The sequence below is a fragment of the Telmatherina bonti genome (genome assembly GCF_933228915.1).
Source record: "Telmatherina bonti genome assembly, chromosome: 5".
Taxonomy (NCBI): Eukaryota; Metazoa; Chordata; class Actinopteri; order Atheriniformes; family Telmatherinidae; genus Telmatherina; species Telmatherina bonti.
The window spans coordinates 20,279,069-20,305,965 of NC_136623.1; the positions used below are offsets into that span (position 1 = coordinate 20,279,069).

Sequence of the window (26,897 nt, forward strand, 5' to 3'; positions counted from 1 at the left end):
GGTTACAACGAGTGGATCCTCTTTTCCTCTTTTCACCCCTCACAAACTCGTCACCGGTAAATTCCGATCCTCCTCAGAGCGTCAGCGGTGATTTAGGATGAAACAGAGAAATAAACTCCATTCAACGTCGAATTGTAAATCTCAGATCAGCTCCTGAGCGCCAACGCTATGAAGAAGTCATCCCACAGAAAAAAGAGCCAGTTCGCAAACATACCGGGATGGTTACGTGGTTTTCAGCCTGCTAAAAACTTTGGCTCGGCCTGGCTGCGTAGTGTGGGAGTGATTCATGGAGGTGAACGTGCAGCTGCGCACCGTGTCCACTAGGTGGAGTCATTTTATCTGAAAGGGAACTTTGGCTAATTCGCTTACTTTGAACATATATAAAGAAAACAATAGACACATATTTAGATATTTATTTATTATTTTATACCTCCGCAAAGGAGGTTATGTTTTTACCCGTTTTATCTGTTTGTGTTCAAGATAACTCTAAAAGTTATAAACGGATTTTCATGATATTTTCAGGAGTTGTTGGAAATGTGGAAAGGAAGAACTGATTTAATTTAGATCCAGGAACTTTTAAAACTTTTTAAAGAGGTTTGCGCTCTCCGAGTGCTTTTTTAGTTTATTCATTTATTTATTTTTATTCATTTATAATAAATAAATTATAATATTGTATTATGAAATTTTTTTTAAAATTACATTATATATGATAAAAATATATAAAAATATATAAATGTATTGGTTTGTTTGTTTTGTGTTTATATATATATATATATATATATATATATATATATATATATATATATATATATATATATATATATATATATATATATATATATTTATATATATTGTTACACGCCCTGCGATGGACTGGCGAGCTGTCCAGGGTGTACCCTGCCTGTCGCCCAAAGCCGGCTGGGATGGGCTCCAGCTTCCCCGCGACCCTGAATTGGAATAAGCGGTTCGGAAAATGAATGAATGAATGAATATTGTTACACACAAACCAAAGTGTCAAAGTTCAAAAAGAGTGGAAAAGAAGTTGAACATTTATCCAGTCTAAAAGCCTTTTATCAATAACAATTTGACACTTTCATAACTCTCTCCTATTAAATCACAACATACAACATTCATTTCTTTCAAGAAATATCATTTCTTGCCTTTTTAGCCTTGCTATAATTATATAATCTTATTAATCGACATGCCTTCACTACAGATGTACCAAAATTAAACCCCTCTTGCAAAATTCAATGAAGTTTAGCATTTGTTCTTACAGCTGTTTGTTGAACATTTATGTTCCTCTCAGACTGAATTTAGTCAACTTTAATGGGAAAAGCTGTATAATACTGCTAAACAATTGATTATTTTTTACTCTGGATACAATTTTAAGGAACTTGAATTTGATCAGGTCAACAAATTTCAATATCTTCATCTTCGTGAACAGTGAATTAGTTTATTATGTTTAAGTGGGTTTAGTAATTGCTCTTGTGGCTTTTTTTTTAAAGCCCAATTTTAATGTGGTCTTGTATCTCCTATAGGCTATAACAAAACATAATATCAATTTATTATGTCTAAAAAGCAGGAGGGAGTGGTTTAAAAAATCATGTGCACCAGTCCTCCAGGGTCACAATCCTGCAAAGTTTTAGTGTTTTTCTGCTCCAAAACACCTGACTACAAACATACACACAACTTTTTTTTTTTTTTTTTTACTTCAGAAATTAATTTAATTGAAATTTGTTTAATTTTCAAGGTTTATTTCAAACACTTTCTTTTATATAATATTTTCATTTTCACACTTCATGTTTGGAAAGATGACAACATGTAGACTAACGGTACTTAAACAAACAAACAAAAAAAATCCCTCCTCTTCCTCTTCAGCCAGCAGTTTCCGGTACGTGACGAACGTGGCTTTTTTCCGGTAAATACGCAGACATGCCTGTAAGTACGAAAAAAAGCATTTTCTGTATTTGATATTAATCGTTGCGTATTTTTATGTCATAATATAGGTTGTTTGTGTGTTTTGTTCTTGTGAGAGTTGCAGTTTCCAGTTTACTTTTTGTAAATATTGAAATCCGAAGGAGGAGGCAATATGGCGAAACACGTGTGGACGAAAGCAGACCACGCGGCTGCTTGTTAGTTTATATCATGTCTGAACAGTCGCTGTTCATGTAAAATACTTTAGCATGCAAGGGCTAAAGGATGCAAGATGGTGAAACTCGCGTCATAATTTAAAAATTAAACAATTTTGGTCTTTTTTGACTGGTATAACAACTCGATGCGCTGAAGATTTGTAAGTGCGCAAAATATTAACTTGTTCGTTTACTTCACTTGTGTTGATCTTTACGCCATTTTATGGGCGTCAATACTGCACGCATTAAGAGGCCCCTTTTTAATTGCTTCACGGATATTTTAGCTTATTACTGTTATGGTTTTGTGATTTCTATCTTTTTAACGACGAACTCCTCGCGGCCCTTTGTCAGCGACCCCGCAAGTTCTGACAAACCATACGTCCTCACCAGGAACAATGTGATATAAACTTTATTTGCCCAAAAGTCTCTGTGTTTATATAGTTTGCAAAAAAAAAACAAATAAAAAAAAACAAAACGATTTTGGTCTTAGTAAATATGGTTTAGCTAAAGTGATTAAAAAAAAAAAAAAAATAAAAAAATCCCGCTCTCTTTGGACAGCTCCGCACTTTCACCTAAAAACGTCCACAGATGAAACGGGCCTCTAAACATTTACGGTATGAAAGGACATCTTCATGTCGATTATGGCCTTGGTACAATAACAGGTCACGTTTCAGGGAAAATTTGAACATAGCCTTAAATCACCTGCCTTAATTATATCAAAACAGGGGAATTTTTAAAAGAAACTTGGATTCCCAGCTCTAAAGCAATCTTCATGCAAATGTAACTTTCTACGTTAACGTCGAGGTAAAATTAATGACAGCTATGCATAAAAAAGTATGTACTGTGTGTGTGTATATATATATATATATATATATATATATATATATATATATATATATATATATATATATATATATATATATATTTAATGAACACTCCATTCAGTGCTGTCTATAAACATGTAAGAGGGTCCACGTGGCTCTTCTCTCATATACCACACAATGTACTGTACATTTTTCTACATGTCGCTGTCTGTCTGCAGCCCCTCCCTGAAATTCATTAGGACCTTTGCTTATTACAGCCACTCTTTGTATAATACCTGCCATTCTGGCACAGGTAGTAGCTACACTGGCACCTATCAAAACGTCTTCAGGAATTTCTTTAGTTGTTTACTTTTGCTTTCTGTTTGTCATAACTCCTCAAGTTAAACAGTAAACCAGTTTCAATCTGCTTTCATGTCACAATGACTGTAAAATTATTAACCTGTAGATAGTTTTTCCCAATTCCTATTTACTTATTCCAGGCTGATTTAGAAAGCTTTTGTCTCACATCTGATTTTTCTTTCAGCTTGCAAAAGATCTCTTGCAGCCCACCCCTGAGGAGGAAAAGAGGAGACACAAGAAAAAACGTCTTGTACAGAGTCCTAACTCATATTTCATGGATGTCAAATGTCCAGGTAAGTTGAGATATGTAGAAATGGACACATAATTAGTCTTTTACACAGACAGTTTAGCTTTAAAGCTCTGAAAGATGGGTATAATGGTACTTTTTAAGAAAAAAACTACTCTCAAACAGAACCGAGTTACAATGTTAACATGTGTTGTGTTTCACAAACCACCTGCTGTGTTGGACAGCTGATTCAGAGCTGCTGTCCTTGTCTAAAGACAGTCCATGATGGACAGTTTCTGTTAGGATCAGCTCGCTTTAAATAATATGTGCACACAAACTCCAGGCACTGCCGGCATTCACCGATTTTTTTTTTAAATTAAGTTTTCTTCTACATTTATACTTGGGCTACAGCACCAGCACTCAAAACATTTGCAAGCACTTCCTGTTTGGCACTTTGAACTTCAGAATAAAGGTTCTGCTTAGTGCAGCACAAACATTGCAGTTTTGGTGTCATTGGTGTTCCCAGAAATTGTGCACTGAAAACTCTCCGCATTCATTAAATGTGTGAATATTTCTGTATGCAATTAATCATAATTATTGCATTAAAGTCCAGAGAATAAATATATGTGTATATATAAATGACTTGGTGTTGCAGTAGCTACATTTTGTACTTTTTGCCTTTATGTGTTGCCCTTTCACTGTTTCTGTGGTGATTGGGGTGTCAAATAAGGCATACAGTGACACATGTGGTTGTCTGCGAAATGAGATTGGAAGAAACTTGTTTACACAAACAACTACACGGACATGGCAAGCAAACCCAGGGATTCTGCAGATTTTTGACTAATCTTGATGTAATTATTTCAAAAGAAAAATATAATTTCTTTTGTCAAAATCTTGACTCTTCTTTTATTCATCTTGCCTCAAACACTGACTAAGTTTTCTTATTTTACAAGTTTTTCTTGTTTTTGTAAATGAGTTAATAATAATAATAATAAATAAAAAGTGACCATTTTGTTTGGAGAGGCTGTTGACCACAGCATATCCACACATTAGAAGCTATTATATTTATTTATATTTATATTTATATATATATTTATTGGAGAAGAGCTTGGGAACTCCCTAGATTGTACTGTGTCAGCTGGCATGTTGTATAAAGTGTTACTGCAACTCTTATGAGCTAAATGTATGATAAGGGAGAGTATATTTTTGCCTTTTTTTTTTTTGGATAACTTTTGGTTTTCTCATTGTTTGAACTTTTGGGTACAAATGTGATTATAAAACAAAGCGATTTATCTCAGTATATACTGTAATTTATTCTTTTTTGTTACTAGAAAGTTTGTTTCCATTTATTTCTTAGTGGTATTAAAACACCTTAAAACTAGCTTCCTTTAAAATGCAGAAATCCAGATTTCTCTGATTTATATATCTCCCCATTTTGGAAGTATCTGAATTTGATTTAAATATTTTATTTTGCAGGTTGCTATAAGATCACCACAGTTTTCAGTCATGCTCAAACCGTAGTGCTTTGTGTTGGCTGCTCCACGGTCCTTTGCCAGCCAACGGGAGGAAAAGCTCGCCTGACAGAAGGTAAAGACAACCTGCAGCTCTGTTCTTGTATAATTTACATGTAATATTATTCATCCAGAATAAGGCTTTTCTTTTGCATGTAGCAGGACATTCTCAGCTCTTATGTTATGCATTAACAAATAATATCTCAGCCGTAACTGACTAAATGTCACTTAATCATTGACATGTCTGCAGAGAATCAAAATGTGGAACTCTAGTCAGTAGCTGCGTTTTCATTACATTTTTCTGCAAAATTAAAGCAATATTTGTAAGTTCCAACAAACAACAATTACGATTTACAGGTGTTTCCATTGAACAGCGTCGAGTCTCATAAAAGCTCGTTCCTCTCAAGAGAGTTTACGAGAACTGCAACTTATGCAACTTATGCAACGTAGCCACGTAGCGTTATTTGGGGGTTTTCTGTTTGCTGCGGAGAATTTGCTACAGCTCTTTGAAGCTTTTTTCTCTTATTTTCTTTTTCTTAAACTCTGAAATTGCATTGTTCTATAATGTAATGGAAACATAACTTGTGTGTGATACTAATTCCTGTGTTTGAAGCTGAACCATTGCAGTAGGGTGAATTCTCAACATAACAGATCATTGATTTTTTTTCTATGGAAGCTGTGTACTAGCAAACACCTGTATGAAAATACGTAGTAAGCAAGAGTGTACACTTAGAAACTAAAATCTTTGGGGGTTGTTTGTTAGCTGTGTGGTGTGTTGACTATTAAAGTTTGAGATTGCTTCTGCTGCATGAAGAAAATGTTATACAATTAAGACTCATCCCTAGGAGGGATTTAAAGCACTTTTCTTTACATGACCGAGAAGCCATTTGTTTGCTGGAGGAAGTTCTGGCTTCTGTAAAGCATGGCTGTCAGTTCAAGGTTGATTATTTATTAAATTGTCAACCATATTACAGTGCCATACGGATGGAATTATATATAATAATTTCCTTCTGGATAGTATTGAGTTTGGCAATCTGCACAAAGCAGATACCTGGACTTAATCCATCATTGTCAAACTGCATTGTTGTTTGGCTTTAAAACCGTCCATGTTTTTGTCAGCCAAACGTTTTACATGCATGTATGCAGAGATGCTGATGGCAGAAACATTGTGGTTTTCAGATCTTGTGCTTCCTCTGCCCATTTGGCATGCTGTGAGCAGGTCCTAGTTTGGGAAAAGATCAAAAGGGTTAAAATGCAACAGCTTGCTTGCACCAGGTGGAGATGACCGCCATCACCATTACCTAAACATTTGCCTTTTGTGTTGCCCTCTCATGATGTCGTCCATGAACAGGGTGTCGATTAAGGCATACAGTGAATCTTGTGGTTGTGAGAGAAATTCATTATCATCGATTAATTTCTACACAATTAGCCACAAGCACACATAGGAGTTGAATTTTATTTGCAGGTACATCCCTAACTAGTGTAATATTTTGGGGTCAGCAGGCAATCTGCTCTGCTTGATAAAAGATGACGGAGAAATGCTTTTCCAGTTAGAGGACACAGAAGAAATTTTCACCCTTTGTTTTGTGTTTCTGAATACGTCGAGCTTGAGGTCAAGGTTTGTTTTTACTGATGCTTTTACCATCCCGCCCACTCTACACTGTGTTTTGCTGCCGTGGTAACCAACATGTCCTGTTTGCTCTAAGTTACTATGGGCACAGCTTCAACCTTTGGCACTTACCACACTTGTTTGAAGCTTTCAGTCTTTGAAAGGGCAGATAGCAACATGAATTCAGGTGTTTATCTTATGATGATCATCACCAAATATTATTGATGTCTACTAAGAATCATTGCTGCAAATCTAATTTTTCAAAAGACCCAGGTGCAAACAAAAATGGATTATTTTGTTAATCTTGAAGCGAAACTGAATTTCATTCTTCTTTACCCAGGATGCTCATTCAGGAGGAAGCAACACTAGTTTGATCAGATGAGGATACGGAGAGGAGAAAGAAAACTTGATGGACATCAAGTGCCATGCCAAAGACGTGAACCGGAAGCGGAAATGGATGACCCAAAAGGAATGGTGTCGAAGTGATCTACCTTTAGATAATGCATAGAGAAATGCCTGGCTTTGCTGAAACCCCAGCAACGTATCTTTTAATTCCTCTAATGAAACTTGGGGCTCTTCTGATTAAATAAAATTACATCTTTGTCATCTTACTCTTAATGTTAACTCTTGAAGGGTTTTTTTTTAAAATATCAGCTGTTAAATATCATGTCATACAAATAATTTGCAGCTAAAAATCAGGGTTTTGTGTTTTGTGTTGCACCCTTCATTAAAGTGCACATTTGCACGAAGAACCAGCTTCTCAGTCCAACAGATTTATAATGGTTTTTTTGATGACGCAGCAACTGCAAATTACTTTCAAGAGAATGTCTTTATGCTGCATTATTTTTATTGTTTAAGCAGCACTCTGTGGACAAATTGAGACATTAATAATTTAAAGGTCAGTAACGGGGAAGTCGGCATTGTATATTTTGTAGACAACGCTGTCGTCAGTGGCGTCGACGCAGGACCCACTCTGCCTGACTGAAGGTAGATTTGGGGAGTCGTCTGTGCTTCTTCCAAAGTAGAAGAAGATACAAGGGTGTATCATTGTAAGATAATAAAGCACATCGTTGCGAATATGTGCTTGCAAACATCTTGTGAAATTGTATGGAATATTACTTGTGAAGCTGGAAAAAAATAGTTTTGGAGGAAATTGGGGAATAGTGAGAGAAATCTGAATAATCAAAGTTTTGTGACCTTCAACAGGAAACGCATTCTGTTTAGGCTTGTGGGTATGTAGACCATCTGCTGCCTCTACATGCTACAGGTATACACAGAATAATAAAGAGGGGGCTGATTCTATGATACCTTCATTGTTGTCATGGTTACAACTTTCTTGTCTTGTTTCTCGGACACTGTTTCCCAATAAAATAATGGTTAAATATGATTCAGGTGGTTTTTTTTGTGGTTATTGATTGACTAATGCAGAATCGTGTTCATTAATCATTAACTTAGTTGCTGAAATATAAACTCTTTCTAGTTGAGTTTGTTGCTTAAAAATGCAGCTTTGTTTCATTATGTTTCAAAAAAGCTTTTGATAATTAAAGGTAGATATATCAATAATTAACAGTAAAGGTAGACATTAAGCAGTGGCAAGAAAGCATTTACGATGGAGGACGTGGAGAGAGGCACTGGTTCCTGCCTGCCTGTTAGACCAGCAGATCAACATGTTTTTATCTTCACTATTCGATGTGTTCATGCCTTCATAAAGTCACTGAGTGTTTTGATAAGCTTCTGCTGAAGGTGATTATAATGCAAGGAAAGACTGCATTTGAACACTGCATAGTAAAGTGGTTACTGAAGGGCTTGTTTCAGAGCTCAGACTGCACATCATCCAACACACAACTGCGAAAATGAACACACAGTGGCTGCCATTGCAGAGATGTTTCCAGAAATCTCAAATTCCAAAAAGACCGAAAGCTGTACCACCTTGTCATTTCTTTATTTAACCTAGAAAACAAAGGCTTAATAATAATGTTTGAGGATAATTTTGTTGAACTGTTTTTTTAAAAAAGTTAATCCATTGCAGCATCTCCACTTGGTGTTCAAACCCACCCCATAAAAGCTCAGACCAGTTTAAGCTAATGCACCTCACTGCTTGTCTTACCACACTCAAAAGATAACAAAAAAAGACTCCAAATGTTCTGTTGTCTCCCAAACAAAACATGAATGGCAAATAAAGATGACTAATTATGGGTGTTAATGCTGAAAGCATTTAAGCCGCATATTAGGCTACTGTTTATTGCGTTTCAGAGGAACATAATGCATTTAATGATCAATTCACAGTTTTTATTGGTTTATAATGAATATCAGTGATTCAGTTCTGTCATTTAGTGTCTACACAGATGTTATCAGCTTACTGGTAGGTTTTTTTCTCCTCATTATGGTAAACTCAGTGCCAGTCTGAAGGCTTGTTTGGGTCTGAGCCAACACAGCAGTGGAACACCAGCAGGTACTACATTGTCCCTGGCACATCAGACAGCAGCTGTAAAAGAGAGGAGACCGACCTCTCAAAGAGCCTGAGATAACCATACAACAGGAACAGCTGTTTCCTGAGAACACACACACAAACTTGACATCTAGATACACCTGCAGGGAATGAAAGTCAAAGGTACAGGACAGTGAAGGCTTATCAAACAATGGATTACAAAGGGTTGGGATGTCAATGCTGTGTGTAAAATATTAAACTGTCACTAGGGGGTGGTAAAGACTAACAAATGAAGTTGCAATAAGAGGCAAAAGAAAGAGGGAGACAACAGATGAATCTGGTTTATTCATGTGTGCATTGTAAACACACCCCTTACTGTGGCAGAGCTTCACATAACCAGGATGCAGTTTGATCTGATCTAAGCTCATTTGTTGATGCGGCTCGAAAGCACAATGTATTCTCCTGTCTAACTGGATGTTATGGGAGATAAATGACAGGAACATGTCTGGGTTGTTGGCAGAAGGGGTTCACAGGATGAATTCAAGCTTTTTGTTCTGCAGACAAAGTCTGAACACCAAAACTGGATGTCAAAATTTGAACTTGTGTGTCTTCTGGTCCTCTCTGACTAAGCCAGAGAAGAAAATAGGATGAAAGGATCAATAGGCAGAAAATTCTTTCAGACATGGTAGATGAGTTTTAACAGTATTGATCTAAGAAGCTTGTATTCTTTTCCCAGCGTTAAATCAGGTAAAATGAGGGCTGTAGAAAGAAAGATTTTCATGAAAAAGTTGAAAAAGAGCCTCTTTCAAAGATTGTGCAGAAGTTTTAAAAGTGCATAAGAAACTGTGTGTGGGTGTGTATTTGTCATTAATGCAGCACAATTGACCAAGGTTGTTGCTAAATTATGCCCTCTGATGATCAGCTTACTGGGTTCCATTCTGTGTAAAAAGAAAACCCTGAACAGAAACACAAAGCACACTCTTGAAGTCATTTGTCTACATACACCAATCAGTTGAGTTTATCAAAAGACAGCGCTTAACATAATTTATGTCCATAATTAAGTGACCTTCGTATTTGTGAGCAGGGCCTGGCTGAGCCCAAACGTTCCTACGGCAACAACCTCCAGCAGAGCAGAGCCACTTGTCAGCATCCTCCGTAGGAGTTCACAGTGAAAAGCTGTGTCCTGCCACACACACAGACAGAGAGCGGAGCGCAGGGCATGTGGCATCTCTCGTACACAAGACAGCCATGCATAACATGTTATGTCAAAAAGAGGTTTTGGTATTTTTTCTATAGCAGCTTTTTTTTTTTTTCTGTTTTGTAAGTTTAAAAACTCATCCAAAGCCACAAACAGGGAGTGACTGTCAATGACTACTCACAACTCTTATGCCTACATGTGTATATACAGTATAATGAACACACAATGTTCGTGTTCAGCTGGAATAATGAAAACTATTGTGAAATGAATCTAAAAAGCAGTTAATACCAAATTCTGATCATTTAAATTTTTACTGTATTTCTTGAAAAGTTGGGACTGTATGTGAAATGTGAGTAAAAGCACATTGAAAACAGAAGAATATGACACATCAGGTGTTAAAACTGTGAGACTGTCATAGTGTGGGAATAATGATGGACCCAAGGAACAGAGACAAACCATGATTATTTGGCCGAATAAGAATCTATTTAACCAAACTGGCAATAAAGCAAAGCAGAGGGTGGAGGTGGTTACTGCAGGATTCAGTTTTCAGTGATAGAGGATCCAAAGGAGAGGGCTAAGCAGCCAACTGGCTGTTAACAGAAGCAGGCAAAATCCATCCAGAAAGTGGAGGCAGGAGTTGGCAGACAAAAACAGGCGAAGGCAGGTGTAAACTGGTGTAAGTGTAAACTGGTATAGGCCAGCTTCATGGAAGGCAACACACATCACTCCAACAAAGTCCAGTAAGCAGCAGTTTCCCAAGAGATGTTCCCAAGAATTGCAGAAGAGAAGACAATCTGGCAGGGAACAGCTGCAGCATGCAGCTAGCTAAACCTTCTGATTACATGATGCAGGGCAGGTGTAGGGGGGTGGGGTTGGGTTGGTGGACCGAAGCAGGCTGAAGAGATGCCCACATTCTACCTGCAGCTGAGAGCAAGCAGTTTGAAAAGATTCTCAACTTAGCCGACCACCAAACAATGGATCGTTTCATGAAAACCTAATATTTTTGCAAACATCACCTTAAAAACAAGATGTCTACTTGTAGCCCAGATTTTGGATACTTGCTAACATTGTCTTTAACGAGAAGCAAAAAAGATAGATCTGTTGTCACACTCCATGATCTGAAGACAACCAGCTAGAAAAGTATACTGCATATGGACGTGTAAAACTTACAAAAGATAACAATGATGAAATTACAGCGTGAACATGAGACCATGATGGGTTACATGCTTGTCACAAGTTAAAGAGATTTGTGGTTGGGTTACTTTGTTGCAGATACCTTTGACCAGTTTTATTGTCTCTCCACAGTCAAAAAGCCTAAATGAATAAAATCAGACTGAAATAAACATATATATCTGCTTTATTCACAAGCCTGCATGCACAGAAACACACAGTAACACACATCTCTGTGGGAGTCAGGGCCACTATGATAGATGCTCCCGCTGAGTGGCCATGAGCATTACAAGCCAAGCGACCTGTTAAAAACAATCAGTCATATCAGTTTGTCAGAGCCTGTGATCAATCATTCATGTGTCTGTGAGCATTTCCTGCATTAATTATTATGACTATGCAGCTTAAATAGTCTGTAAGCTGTGATTTTTTCTGTCATCACCGTGTGTTAAAGAACATTTATGAGGAAATGAGCAGCAGTTTGAGGAGGAAAGAGATTTCAAGCTGTAAAAATATACCTTGTGAGCTGAGGCCATGTACTCTGACTATATTACCCCGGGAGGAAAGAGCAGTTGTAATATGGTGATTTTATAGTAAAATCAAAATTAATTAACAGCCATACATCTACAGCTGCTCAAATACTTTAGCAGGGCTGAGAAAACAGAAAAAGAAGTTGTAGTGTAAACACAGGCTGTTCAAGCCAGTGAGGATGTTTGTCCACCTTATTTTTGTTGGATAAATGGCAAGCAGGCTTCTAAAAGAGGAGACAGATGATGTGTAAATAAACAGGGGAACCACTGGCCACATGCCACTCAGTGCTTTTGTAAAGAAAAGTTGTTCCCCAAAACAGAAGAGCTACTCAGTATAACAAACAAAGAAATTTGTTTCAATAAAATGTAACATGAATTAATACTGTATCTGAGCATCACATTACACAATGTGGAAAAAATATGGAAATTATGTGAACGTGCATAGTGTTTAGTGTCGCAAGCTATGCAGACCTGATTTAATGCTCCATTAACTCCATTCATCCACTTGTACATCCATTTATCCATCCATTCATGCTGCTGTCTATCCACATACAGTCTTGTTTTAAGTCAGACTTGTTTGGGGTATTTCCATGCTGCCGGGGAAGGCAGGGAGCACAAAATATATATTAGACAATTTATTCTCTAATCCACCTGACCTACATTCCTCTGCAAAGTGACACAGCAATGCAGGCGTGGACTCAAGAATGTCAATAACAATGTGAAATACACACACAAAACATTATTGATTATCAAATCTATGAAGAGACTGATCTGTAAACTGGATTTAAAAATCACTGTTATTCATTCAGGGACCCAAAATAAAACCCACATTCTACAATATTCTCTGTGATTACCACAGGCTGAAAGGCAAAGTAGAAATTTTTTTTTTTTTTAATTTATCCCAATGCTTTTCAGGGGAACAAACATACCACTGAACAAAACAACACATTTAGATATAAAGGTTCAGTCAAGTTTTTTTTCTTCTTCTAAATAATCAATTTTGCCTTACCTCAGAATAAGGGAGCAAACACAACTCTTTAAAGCCATTTTTTGAGTTTCTTTAGCTATTTCTGGTTTGCATCTGTTATGCATCTATCTCTCAGCATCAAGTCAACATAACATGCACATACACAGGCCATTATTTTCATTTTACCAGACGAAGTTTGTTGTAGTGCTTTAATGGCTTAATTACAAGTGCAGACAAAGAGGTTTGCTGTTATCAGAAATAGTATCGAGCATATTGCTGCTTTACTGTTGTGGTTGCTTCTATTTAGACTGTAAAGTGCAATTAATATAATTTATTGATGATGTATTAAATAATAACCTCTTTGTCTGCGCTTGCCATTAAGCCCTACAACATACTTCCTCCGTTAACATAGACATATTGTCACGTGTATGTGTGTTATGTTGACACGAGGACTTTAATGTGCTTGTACTTGTAGCCTTGTAATAAATGTCTTTTGGATGATCCTTACAAAAGTACTATGAGGGAGCACAAAAGAACATTTTTTTCCCAGTGTTCCCTTGAGTCTTCCGTACATAGTGACGTTGTCAGTGATTCTTTTCAATCAAAAGTTTTTCAAATATATGCATGAAAGTATGTATTTTTGTTTGTGACTCCTTGTGCTGCAAAACCTTTCGAACCCGTGTTTGGAAACTCCTCTCAATGACAGATACAGACAGTTGCTATAGAAAACAACTTCCTCTTCAGGCAAAATAACTAGGGAGGGATGGGAGCAGAGAGAGGAGGGAAACACAGACTTCAAATGAATATGAAATTCTAAATTAATCTCCTGTCAATGTTTATGTTTGTGTGTGTGTGTGTGTGTGTGTGTGTGCAAAAATACTGGTTCTTCCCACTTAATGAAGACAAAATGTTGACTACACCAACTAGTGGGACCTTACTGTAGAAAATATTATCATGCACCAGTGCACTATTAAATGCTGAAAAGGGAATGAGTGAACTCCAACGTTTCTTTATTTTGTGGACCTAAACATTCAGTGACTTGCAAAATTGTTTGCCTTGTTTTTCAAGATGTCATTTATTGAGTGATACCTCTAGATTAGTGCTGTTGCAGACGGGAACCTTTCACAACGAACGTATTGTGAGAGATCATTTTAGAGGTTCTACTGGAAAGAAATTAATATAAATGCAGGCACCACTTTTTAAAATACTTTAAAACATTTTAATATATATTTTTATATATCTTTTTCACATACTCACCCCCCATTTGCATCACAAATAACACAAAAATGAAGGAAAAATACAAAAAGGTAAAATAACACTTTTGCAAACTACCTTTTGCTTTTAAGCATGGAAAGAATAATATTTTCATATCTGTCCTTTAGTTGCCTCTCTCATGGACAGAATGCTGCGATCTGTCTACTAGCCTTTAAAGGGAGATTCACACAGGAAAGCTGGAGATTTTGAGGGAAATGACTGGACAGACACAGTTGATGTTTACTACATACCTCACAGCAAGGGATTTTCTGCTGAAGACTGAAGAATTCCACTGTATGACATATGAACATCCCAGATTCATGTTAAATGTGAAAAGATAGCTTATTGTTTATAGTTTAGAAACTACATCTGTGAATCTGTTCTAGCTCAATCCAATATCCAAAAAGTAAGTTATTTTTAATTACAGCAATAATACTAGGCACAAAAATAATGTCACCCAAAGGAAAGTGGCACAAAATGAAAGACAAAAAGCTATTTCGGTACTGCAGGATACTCTTATCTTTTATGTTATAAGGATGATTTAAAAAGATGAATAAAGAATTGGGATGAAACAGTGAGATAAACAGTCTTACATGGGTGCACCAGGTATGAGAAAACTCAGCAGGTTGTTAGAGGAAGAGTTGAGGCATGGCCTTGCTCCAAAACCTAAGTTAACAAGTTAACTCTATATAATTGGATTATAACAAATTAGACTGAATTGAACTATATCGTTAAAGTGGCTTGTGTACTGGAGATATTTGAAAGATAAACAGAATTTAACTGTATTGAAGTAGTTGTCAGTTTATTTACTTTTACTATTTATTTCACTAACTTTTGTCAAATTTTACACTGTGTATGTATGTGTGTGTGTGTGTGTGTGTGTGTGTGTGTGTGTGTGTGTGTGTGTGTGTGTGCATATGCCTGAGCATCTGGCAATGGTGCAAAAATGTGATAAGCAGAGGGAGTTATAGCACAAGCTGCGGGAAGGTGAGATAGCGTAGAGCAGGGAAAAAAACATTAACTAAATGAAAAAAGCTTGCTGTGCTTGTGGGTTGTGGGAGCTAAGGGCAGGGTATGGGTGGAATGGAAAAGGAGATGGGGAAAAGTATATTGGAAGAGGTGAAGTAGCCCAGCTACTTTCAGCCTCTTCTCCTCTTTCTGGCTGATGTTTCCTTGGAGCTGAAAGACTGAATGCTGACAAACACCTGCCAAAAGGGATGCACACTGAATGTGGCTAAAATGCTGAAAATATCTCAGTATATACCAGAGTCCCACCTGGATGCAGAAACCCCAATGGGCAACACTGTTATGTGGTCGATCAGTCCTGATATTTAATTGGCTGAATTTCTGTCAGTCTGCATGTTCTTAAAAAACACATCATGCCTCAAATATAATGTGACTTGAAGATAAAAAGAAGAGAAGACAGAAAAGCTAAGAAGCTAAGATATGAACGATACTGTGCCCTGGCTGGGAGTTTAATATGCAGTGTAGTAACAGGTAGCCCAGTTATGTCAGTTATGTCAGTGGAAGTCCTCTCAGGCGATGGAGCAAAGCTTAAGTCCCTTGTGGTATCATTAAAAACCTTGTCTCATCCTTCATCCCAGTTTAAATGAACTGTATGAAAAATAGGCTAAATCACAATCTCTGCTCGCCGTCTCACACGCACATGCTATCACGTCCCCTTTATGAAGCCTGAGGAGAGTGTGGGTGGGCAGCGTTGCCATGGAGCCAAAACTGTAAAGGTGACAATGGTAGCGCTTGGCCCCACTGCTGCGATCTGCACAACCTGAACCACACACAAACATGTCATTTTTAGTTTTAGTATCAAAAAATGAAGTCATGTAACAAGCAGCTCCCCACAGAGATCACTAGTATCACTTAAACTATGCTTTCTCTTCCTAGGAACCTTTTCATTAAGTGGCCAGTTGGAAATACATGCACACTTCACATGTCTGTATAAATTTCTGTTAATTGCAGATCAGGCTTCTTAAGTCTTGGCATTAACACTACATTAAAACATTAATTGATTTAAAGAAGACAAAGTCTCAGCAGTACAGTTACAGTGTGTTAGCTGACTAAGGTATGGAATAAATATTCCAGAGTTTGCAAACTTATTGGTTACACCAAGAAAAGTGCAAGTTTTTGTTTTAAAAACTTTAAAAGCATTTCCTTCCAAGCAAGTTAAAGTGATCCACTTATTTCTCTAATGGACTTAGCAACAAAAGTTAATTGAGCAAAAAGAAAGGCTGAAAGCATTTTACCTCAAACTCCTTACTCATGTATTTTACACAATAAGCTCTAAACTGAGAGTATACGTTAAGTGAAAATGCCTATGCAGGTGTCTGTGAAACGAAGATTGAAGTGAGTGAATGATGGTGATTAATGCAAGATGTTAAAGTGCTGAGGTTAAGGAATGCTCTAAAAGTGTGGAGGTGTTGAGACTCTAATGGAACATATTAATGGTAGAAGATAAGCACACAAAGACAAAATGCTATAGAGGAGAGAGAAAAATTTATATAATCTTTAAGTCTTTACTTAAATCTTTAAAACTAATGCTAAAAAAAAATAAAGACAAAAAGATTAAAGAGAAAGAAAAAAAATGTTAACATTAAATTGTCCAAACTTACTTGCATACAGACACACACACACACACACACACACACACACACACACACACACACACACACACACACACACACACACACACACACACACACACACACACACACACACACACACAGACACAAAACCAAAATATATCAGTGTGTACATGTTTGTTTAGACATCAGTCAGTTGGTGAGGCATGATAACATTTTCAAGTTTCTGTATGTAATTAGTTCTGTCGGACGAGTGTTCCACAAATGTGTGGCTTTGCAGGAGAAGAAGATTCAGCCAAACGATGTTTTATGTCTGAGAATAATAAATGAACATCTTGCTGCAGACCGAGTCATCCTAGATGTTTTCTCTGATGTAAGAGACACACTTTTTCCTAAACAAGGAGCAGTGGAGTTATGAGGAATTTTTAATGCAAGACAAAAGTTAAAATATTTTAGTTTCTTTTCAAAACTCAGTGTTATGTTTATTTCAGGATGTTACAGTGAAGGTACAGTCAAGGCTGTTTGTCATGGATTTTGAGTGCTCTCATGCAATGATTTTATAGATGTTTTACATGCCAGCTTGTGATGTATAATAAAAAGTGTGACATAATCAGTGTGTTAGGATGTCACGAGGAGCATTATGAGTTAATTAATGTTAAATGTATTTAAAATTTCTAAAATTCCGTGTTATTACTTTAGCAAGTCTTTTTATAAAGACAAAAGTTTATGTCCAGCGTGACCTGTAAATATATGATTTATGGGACATTATTAATGTTTTGTCCATTTTTAAAAATCTGTGAAAAATGTCTGGGTTTGTATTTACTAGAAAGGATTATAAAAAAAAAGTTGTGCCAGCATTTAGGGTTAGACTGAAATTTTCAGCAATTTAGCAATTTTTTGCATTTCATTTCTTAATTTGATCGCATCTTTTTTTTTTTTTTTCCCCCATAAGAGAAGAGCATTGTTATATCAGCATGCATGAACAAGTCAGCATCAATGCACACTGATGGGAGGTCATACTGAGAAGCAGGGGTCCTAAAATAAACCTCTGAAGGTCTTTAGTGCGTCAGTTTTGTGAATTGCAACCTCAATTCTTGCTATGACAGTATTTTCCGTCATCATCACCATGGTAACATTACTGTCAAGCTCACAATAAAGCCTCTACAAAACCAGCGGCACTCAGTACTGTATCCATACCTGCAACGCATCGCAATAATGAACACAATCTTTTATATTTAGAGATAATTACATACCTACACACAGGTGTACACTGCTGTTTACTTCAATGGAATCATTATATGAGTATGAATTATGTGTTGCATTTACCAACGTGCTTAAAGTATAAGTCTATAGTATACATAGAAGACACTTCTAGCAGAGATCAGCTGGGCACTGTGAAGCCATAGACAATAGATGCAGCTATGAGTCAGTCTCCTGTTGACAGAACCTGGTGGCATTCAGGCCGATTGTAAAACTGGTGGCATTACATTTGACAGATAAACCATGGTGGCCACATGATCTGAGCAGCACAGACAGGTAACAATGGCAGCCAAACTCTAATACCAACGCACCAATATGGGTTTCTCTTATTCTGCTTATACCAGAAACTTGCACAAAACCACTTTAGCCATCCTTGCTTACACAGCAGGCATGTGGGAATAGGTCTCTGCTTTTAGTTCTGAAAAGCAGCTGGTCTCCACAGAGGGAGAACAAAACAGAACATGAGAAGCCACAAGCAAAAAGGGGCCATGACATAAATTCCCATGTTTTCCTGCTTCAATCTATCCAGTAGGCTCAAATTTTGGATCAACTATTTTTGTTCTGAAACTTGTCACAAATTCCCATGTAAGAATGCACTTTAAAAGTGGAGGACTTTGCACTGGGAGGGATGGCTCTTGGTTATTGGGTGGGACAATTCACATTCACATGTCTTTTTATATTTAGCAAATTTGTATATTTAAAAATACCTCTGCGTGAAGTGAAACGATAACATTATTATTTGAGTTTAAAGCGTAACTTACCTTTAAAATTTCTTTTGTCTTTTGGTTTTTAAACTGCAAATTCAAACTCTGTGACATCAGTCAAGTAAAAACCTTGTAGAGGATTTACAAGTAATTTTTTTTTATGGTTGTACATTCAACATTGAATTTCCTGCATCTAAGCAACACTGCAAACTATTTTCTTATTGGTTTTTCTTTATAGAACCTTGAAAAGTGTTTTTATTTCACTCTGCTCATGTGCTTTCTGATGTCACATTCTTGGCAGTTTCCTTGATTTTGCTTTTAGCTAAATGTTTCTGTGTAATAAAGTTTGCCAGCAGACATAATCTCATTACTTTTGGCTGGAATATGACTAAAAAACGTATCCCAATTTTCATTATTATACCTGCATCTGTTGATCCTCTTGGCTCAGACAGCAATCTTGAGAAAGCAAATGGGTTACCTGAAAAATGAATAGGGACTCAGAGACATAGGATATAAGGACATTACCTTGGCATTAAAATGATAGAGCACAATCATGAAAATTCACACACCCTCATAAGAGATGATGAAAGCCCCCGGGGAAGCAGAACCTGCAAATATCTTAGATGATCACATCTGGGTATGTTATTTGCCTTGGGCATGGCAACACCTCAGGCTGCATAGCTTTCACACCTCTGTCACCTTCACTCTGGGCAAAACACCCAACAGGCTTTATATGAAGCTTGTTTTTATCCAAAGTAATCTATTTCATTCCTTGAGAAGAGACAGTGTAGTTGTTACAATTTGTGCTTTTATGCTCAGGTGAATTAATTTCTGCAGTATATGAGGCTGGTGTGTGTGTGTGTGTGTGTGTGTGTGTGTGTGTGGCTGCCTTTAGGCTAGATGTGTTTGTGTGAACTTTGGGGGTGTTTGATTCAAGCAGCTCTATTGCTCAACAAATCTGTAGAAGGACTTTAACATAAACAAGATGTTTGAGTTGTTTTTACAATACCAGTAAAATAAAGTTGTACTGTGACTGTTTTGATGAAAAAAAAAAGTAAAATTCAATAAACAAACAAGAAAAAATTTTAAAGTTAAGAGCAAACTCATTTGAACCTTTTTATTTTTGTTGCAGTTATTGATAAAGCTGACACTTTAAAAAAATCAAATAAAGAAATCATAGTCATGTGAAAAACAAACATATTACACCACTGGTGCAGTAGACTGGACACTCCCCAGATCCGTTTCTGCAACAGCAAGAAAAATCACATCATTAATGTCCAAGTCACCTGCAACTCCCACCTGCAGAATATGATCTTCAATAATTGACTGTAACAGTTGCTTTTACTATAATGATTACAGCAATTTTATTCAGAGCAAGAGGATAAGAAAGACTTGACCCATGAAATAATGATGAGAAATGTCCAATTTTGTGAAAATGATGTCTTTATTTGTCCCTTGGACAAAATGTAAAATGTAATGTCACAATTATTACCATGTAGTCTTCTGCATCCTGGCATCTGAGGGCAGAAGACAAGTAACAGATTATGTTCAGCAGGATTTTGAGCAAACTTTTCACCATAAAGTGATGCAAAATGTCTCAGAAACTGTACGTATCAAATATGTCACACTGGGCTCTATTGGGTTAACATCTATCTGGTCTGTCTATCTAGTTATATAACTCTAGTTAACAACACCATTAATCAGCTTTCAGACTCACCAGGAGGTTTTATTTCATCAGCCCAACATCAGCCCCATAAAACACAATAATGTTGAAATAAATGCACCTAGTGTGTGGATGCATGTAGATGCATGCCTCCACTTTGTGGAGACAGGAGGACCTTAAAGGACATCAGTTCTTGCAACACTCATCATTCATTTCTGTATTGTAGAGTGGCCATGCTGATATTACACAATGCTGATATTACCAAACGATGCACCATTCTGTTGGGAATTTTGCCAGAGGAAACTTGAATGAGTCTCAGACCACAGGAAGTAATATCCTCTTATTTGATTAAACAACCGCTGAACTACTTTGCTATGATTCCTGACAACTTGTGTAGTAAGATCCACACCTTAGAAATACCATCCCAAAGGTCAAACATGATGATAGCAGCATTATTGTGTGTGGATGTTTTGTTATGACAAGACACTGGAGACAAGTGAAGACAGAGGAGTAGAACAGCTGTAGAAAAACAAACAGCAATCCACAGAAAAAGCTGTTTTCAGGTTTAAAGTTCAAGATGATTCACCCTGTTTTTTCAGATATGAAAACAATGGGATGGTTTCAGGGAGACTCTGTAGAAGTAATGCACTAACCCAGCCAGAGCCTGAACATGTTGAAGCACTAATACTCCCTGTCTATCCTGGCACACCTGGATCATTTCTGCTTAAAAGTACGGAAGAAGCCGCCACTTGAAAGGTGGGCTAAGCTTGCAGGATTATTCACAATGCGTTCACATGTTTTTTTTTTTAACCATATATGAAGGCTCTGAACACTTACTTTAATATAGTTCCGTCTTTAGCAATGAATATAAAAGCACTGTTTGCAAAACATGATTTTCTTTTGTCATTGAGAACTATGTGTGTATTTATTTATTTAAAAATGAGTTTTAAAGCCATGTTTGAACTCAGGGACATCATTCAGAGACTAAAGGGTCAAAAAGCTTTCTATGCGTACACAGACAGGGATTAGTGCAAGTACACATGGCTACACACCCATTTATCCACAAACACCTAATCAATTTTTATTTACACAACATGACTGTCCTTTCAGTTAAAATTAATTTGATACACTTTGAAAGCAATTAATTTCAATTTACATTATTACAAATAATTGAATTTGAGCCAGCGTGTTTATTTGCGCAGCTTATCCAAACTTTTTCATCTTAAATTGTTTTTTGCCAATTACTTAGTTGTTATTTCCAGGGAGCCTAATACCATGGCTTTGTCAGTGAAAAACATTTATTTATTAATTCTGATAAGCACACCATTATTGCTGACATGCACACACTGTTTAACTTACCATAACTTTTCCAAGGCTGATTTGTTTGTGAAAGTGAAAAGTTTGTAATGAAACTTGGATCCAGGAAATCCATAGCAACCCCATGATGTAAAAAAAAAGTTCCCTCATGTTGAAGTAAATGGTAAATGGACTTGTACTTCTATAGCGCTTTTCTAGTCATACAGACCACTCAAAGCGCTTTACACTACTTGTCACATTCACCCATTCGCACACACACTCACTCAACACACTCATACCCCGATAGGCACATCGGGGGGCAGTTTGGGGTAAAAAGCTCCTTCATAAACTCAAAAAGTGGAAAACCGTGTCCTCTAGATATGAGTTTGCAAAAATGTAGTGTCCAAAATTTTCTCTTGGTCAAGACAAAATGTTGTCTGTACACCTGCTGGAATATGTCTCATTTCATACATTAAAGAGTACTTTATTTAAGTATGAAGCATAAAAATAAAAGAAAAAAACAAAACAACAAACAAAAAATTGATCAAAACCAACAAAAACCAAGATGAATAAATAACTGTGACTCAGAAAACATGGAAGCTATTATGTTATAGATATATACTTTATTAATTCTCTCTGATAAAATAAAATTACAAAATAATTTCAACCTCAAACGGCACTTTCCTTGTCAATAAGTATTTAATGTATTGATAATACATATATCATAATCATCATGATGAATGAGAAGAATACTATAGTTTAATAATGGTAGATATCAGCTGAAACTGTGTTTAATCATAATGGTAGAAAAGACTAAGCAATACAAAGCTAAATTCATTAAGAGCATACTGTACAATATTCCAAGCGCATGTAATTCAGTATTCCGGCCACAGCGTGTCGCTATAAGATAGTTTTCAGTATTGTCTCCAAACCAAAAAAATTCTTGTCTCTTTTCCCATCACACCTTCAGAATTCCTTTCAGATAAATGTGATTTATTTCAAGAACAGCTGTTCCTTCATGGCCATTGATCCTTTGAAAGGTTTATTTGTGTTCCCTTATGACCATCCGTAGTCCACCTCCTTCTGGAGCAGCCCATGCACTGCACTCAAACACGTCCATGCCCATTTTTTCACAGTTATTCCCTCAGAAATATTGTCAAAGATATCAGCAACGCCTGCTCCTGCTATCTTTTGTCCCCAGTGACAGCAGCGTTCCCTGCCTTTTATTGAAGTCCATTTAAGAGAGAGCACTTTGGTTGTTGAGGTGTGTGTGTATGTGTGTGTTTGTGTGTGAATATATCTGTGCATGTGCGTTACAGTTTAAATGATCAAGCAAGCAAGGGTGTTTTTCTTTGCACAGAATACATTCATGATAATAGTGAGCTGCTTTTGGGACTCCAAGTCAGACAGAAATGGCAGTAATGTGAGGGTCATGGTCAAAGCCATTCATGGAAAACATTTTAACCGCGTAAACTTACAATGACACATCTAAGTCAGTGCTGCATTGTTATCAAGTCAGTTTATTTGTCTGTATAAAGTCTGTGTTTACACTATTCTAAGGACATTATCCAAGAGTGAAGTAAAGTAAAATATTCTAAAGCAGCTAGCAATTAAACTGTGTTTTATCCTTGATAGGAGATTTGATTGTTATTTCAACTGGCTGTAGACCTCTGGTTGTTAATTTAATTAACAAAAAAAAAAAAAAAAAAAAGAGGAACTCGCATTAAACGCGGAGCATTAAGTTTGTGCAAAGAACTGACTTACGGAGTCAGTATTTTTCATAGCTTTGAAATGGTTGTAAATAGTTTTTTTTAAAACTGGGTTAGATTCCAGTAAAACAAAAATTGCGTCTTTCTTTCAACAACCACCCAAAAATTAATGCACTTGATACAACTATTAATATCTAATCTATACTCTATGGACGCCCTGGAAAACACCATCGGGCTCATCTCAGTACAAATAAGATTCGGGAACACTTAAACATCTCTTAGTTCAATGTGTGATTTTGCAAATGCAGTAATAAAGCCCTGTTGTAGTTATGCTATCTTATTGCACCATCTGCTATCAGCTTCAGCGTCACTAAAAGACACTAAGATGACTCATGTTCCCCTTGCTGATGCCAGCTTCATCTGCAATTTGTGTCGCCCAGTGACCTGTTCCAATTTTCCCAGTTGAGTTGTTAAAATGTCACAACTATGCATCGTAAGTCTAAACTGCTGCATTAGCTCACACCCACAGAAGATACGTCGTTTAGATGAACATTTTGTACAGTGTGGCAGTGCTCTATGGAGATAGACAGTGCATCAAGTGCTTGGCAGTATAGGCTTTAGTATTATCACGTGGACTAGTGCATTTTTGTATGTGTAAAGAGGGCCTGTTTTATGAGAGATTGTGTAATTATGTCTGCAATAACTTGTATTGCATGTTGTGTGTGAGTGTTTGTGTGTGTGTGTGCATGTGTGTGGTGCATGCGGCTAGTTTTATTTACTCATTTTTTATTTTAGCATCATGGTCGTATTGATCGAACCTTCTGTTAAAGGGATGCTTGTTAACACACAATTAGCATTCAGATAGAAAATACATCATAAGGATAAAAAGTCATGGTCATTAATTCCTGATGAAGGGAGTGAGAGATTCGGAGAAGGGAAAGAGGGAGAGAAAGAGCAAGAGAGAATAAAAGGCCTTTTGCAGTAATTGGAGAGGATTCCATTTAGGAGTTCGTATAATTATTCTTAGTTATTTCTCCTCCTGTCTCAACCCCCTCCTCATTCTCTCTACCTCCATTTCTCACCATCCTGACATCCTTCCTCCCCCTCATACCTTTTAGAGTCTCCATTTTGTCTCCATTTTTCTTCTCCTTCGTTCATAAAAAAAGAAGCTCCCCCAACGTCCCGAACATGCCTCATCCCTCAAGCCAGCGGTCCATCTTAATCCCATTATTTCTCCTGACATTGCCATCTTCATCCTGTCCTCATGGAGTGATAGTTTCAAAAGATCTCCACAGATTTTCCAATTTCTCTCCTTTAGTCTGATGTGAGAGGAACAACCCCCCTCCTCCCCTCTCCCTGTTTTGCTCCCGTATTTGTGTTCTACTGCTCCTCAGAGCTGTCCTCAGCAGCTAGATGTGCAGGAGTTGGGGTTGGAGCTAGCCTCCAGGCTTGCGTCTGGGTTCTGGGGTGGGGGCGACAGAGGGGACTCTAAGGACAAAGTAGAAGCCTGCGATAGGGGTGGAGGAGGAGCTGCGACTTGGACCGGAGAGGTCGAAGCTGGCGCTGTGGTTAAAGGTGCACCTTGGGACAGTGGGACCACAGCACCTCCTCCACCTGGAACTCCTCTGCCATCCCTTGCATCCCTCTCTCGGAGCAGGTGGACCAGGGCGGCATGCTGGGTGCTAAGCGTAGCAGAAAGGTGTGCAGGCAGGGCATTGAAGCCTGCTGTGAGCTGCTCCACCCGTTGCTCCAGAGACAGCATCTGTCGCTCCAAGTCCTCGCTGCGGTCATTGAGCTCTGACATGAGCTCATACATGACACTCTGCATCTGTGGGAGAAAATTTGGAGATGTCTCAGTGCACCAAGAATGATTTGAAAAGACCAGCAGACAGACAGCATGCATAACAACAAGGGCATTAGGAGGGTTGCTTCATTACTGCTTCTTAAAAGAAAAAAAAATAGCTAAAAAGAAAGTGCATGTGGTCAGACAGACAAGCCAAAGTGGGAAAGATGTGACAGAGTACAATACTCAGTTACAGTTTGCAAATACTCATATTTTTACAAGTGTTTTATGTATTAATAAACCTTAAACTTCCCCTTTGAGAAAAAATGTCAATTTTAACTCTATTACATATAATAGCACCATTATAGTTAAATGAATGAATGAACACAAGGGTTTTATTCGGAAGAGTTTAACATTAAACACAGTGGATGAAAATGATGAGACAAATAATTTAAACTTTTTATTATTCAACATTCATCTCTATAGAGCCTGACTCACAATGTTATGTCATAACAATGAAGTTTAGCTTTCCTGAATTAAGTCAAACTTTTGATAATAAATCAAACTATCAGGATGGGCTCATGATGTTTGTTATGGACAAAAAGGTTTTGTGATTATAAAATGTCAAACCTTTTGTTTGATGAATGAGTTTATTGTTTTCTTTTTATTGTGTAACAACAGCATGATAATAAGTAAGAGGACTCTGAAGATATTGCTTCAAATAGTGAAAAAGCAGAGGAGACACCTTTCAGCAAGGTGTTCCCATATACTTTTATCTTGGTGGGTTTTAAAGGCTGAACGGTGGTCTGGTGGTTAGCATGACAGCCTCACAGCTGGTTCGAGCCTTCGAACGGTTGCCTTTCTGTGTGGAGTTTGCGTGTTCTTGTGTATACTTGGGTTCTCTCTGTGCACTCTGCCTTCCTTCTACCATCCAATGACATGCATGCTAGGTTAGTTTGTCACTAAATTCACCATATTCGTGAATGTGGGCAGGAGTGGTTGTTTTTCTCTGTGTTGACCCTGCAGTGGACTGGTGACCTAACCAGGATCTACCCTGCCTCTTGTTTGCCAATGGCTTGGATGGGTCCATCTTTCCTGTGACCCTGAATTGGACTAAGTGTTATAGAAAATGATTCTGACCTCTCATAAAAAAGAAACAGAAAAATATGACAATGAAATTAGAAAGTTTTGTTTCTCCTCTTTTCTCTTGTATTAATTATTACGCAACCCACCAGGTTATCTGGGGTCGCTGTATAAAACACTGTACACCTCCTCCACATGCTGCCTAAACACTGACACTTGAAAACTGATCATCTGATGTTGCAGTATCAACACTTTTGTACTTCCATGCAGTAATACTTGTGCTGGAGTATTATTGCTGTATTGGAACTTTAACTTCAGGGAAGCATCTGAACAATTCTTATACTGGTGTTAAGCTGTCTCGGTTTAGTAGGACACTTAGCAAAAGAGGAAAAACTCCAGCAGAGAGAAGAAGGTGGAATGAAGAAGTGACTTGGTGATATAACGCTGTGAAGAAAGAGCTGAAGAAGAGCCAGAGGAAGGACAGAATGAAGGGAAGGCAGCACAGTGTCCCTGCCTTGCTTATTCTGCTCCCTGTAACCATGGTAAATGCGCAAGTGGCCAATTCAGATGGAGTTGTTCAGATGCCATAATAGCAAAATATTAGGTGCTAAACATGCTCA

The 26,897-nt window shown here is 37.4% G+C and overlaps 2 protein-coding genes across 2 annotated transcripts in view; one reads left to right on the forward strand and one right to left on the reverse strand.

Annotated features, from left to right (window-relative positions):
• Window positions 1-1,877: 1,877 nt before the first annotated feature.
• Window positions 1,878-8,019, forward strand: rps27.2 (ribosomal protein S27 isoform 2). The gene is made up of 4 exons (XM_079241325.1): window positions 1,878-1,938; window positions 3,477-3,585; window positions 4,995-5,105; window positions 6,979-8,019. Exons 1-4 carry the CDS (start codon window positions 1,933-1,935, stop codon window positions 7,005-7,007), a joined length of 255 nt encoding a protein of 84 aa, XP_079097451.1. The 5' UTR covers window positions 1,878-1,932; the 3' UTR covers window positions 7,008-8,019.
• Window positions 8,020-24,813: 16,794 nt separating this feature from the next.
• The window catches only part of kcnn3 (potassium intermediate/small conductance calcium-activated channel, subfamily N, member 3), a gene marked incomplete at its 3' end in the record, with an annotated part of 71,116 nt that continues 69,032 nt past the window's right edge, over window positions 24,814-26,897 (reverse strand). The window contains exon 10 of the mRNA XM_079241327.1: window positions 24,814-25,239. Within this exon, the coding sequence (XP_079097453.1) occupies window positions 24,814-25,239 (426 nt within the window). The remainder of the gene's footprint in view (window positions 25,240-26,897) is intronic.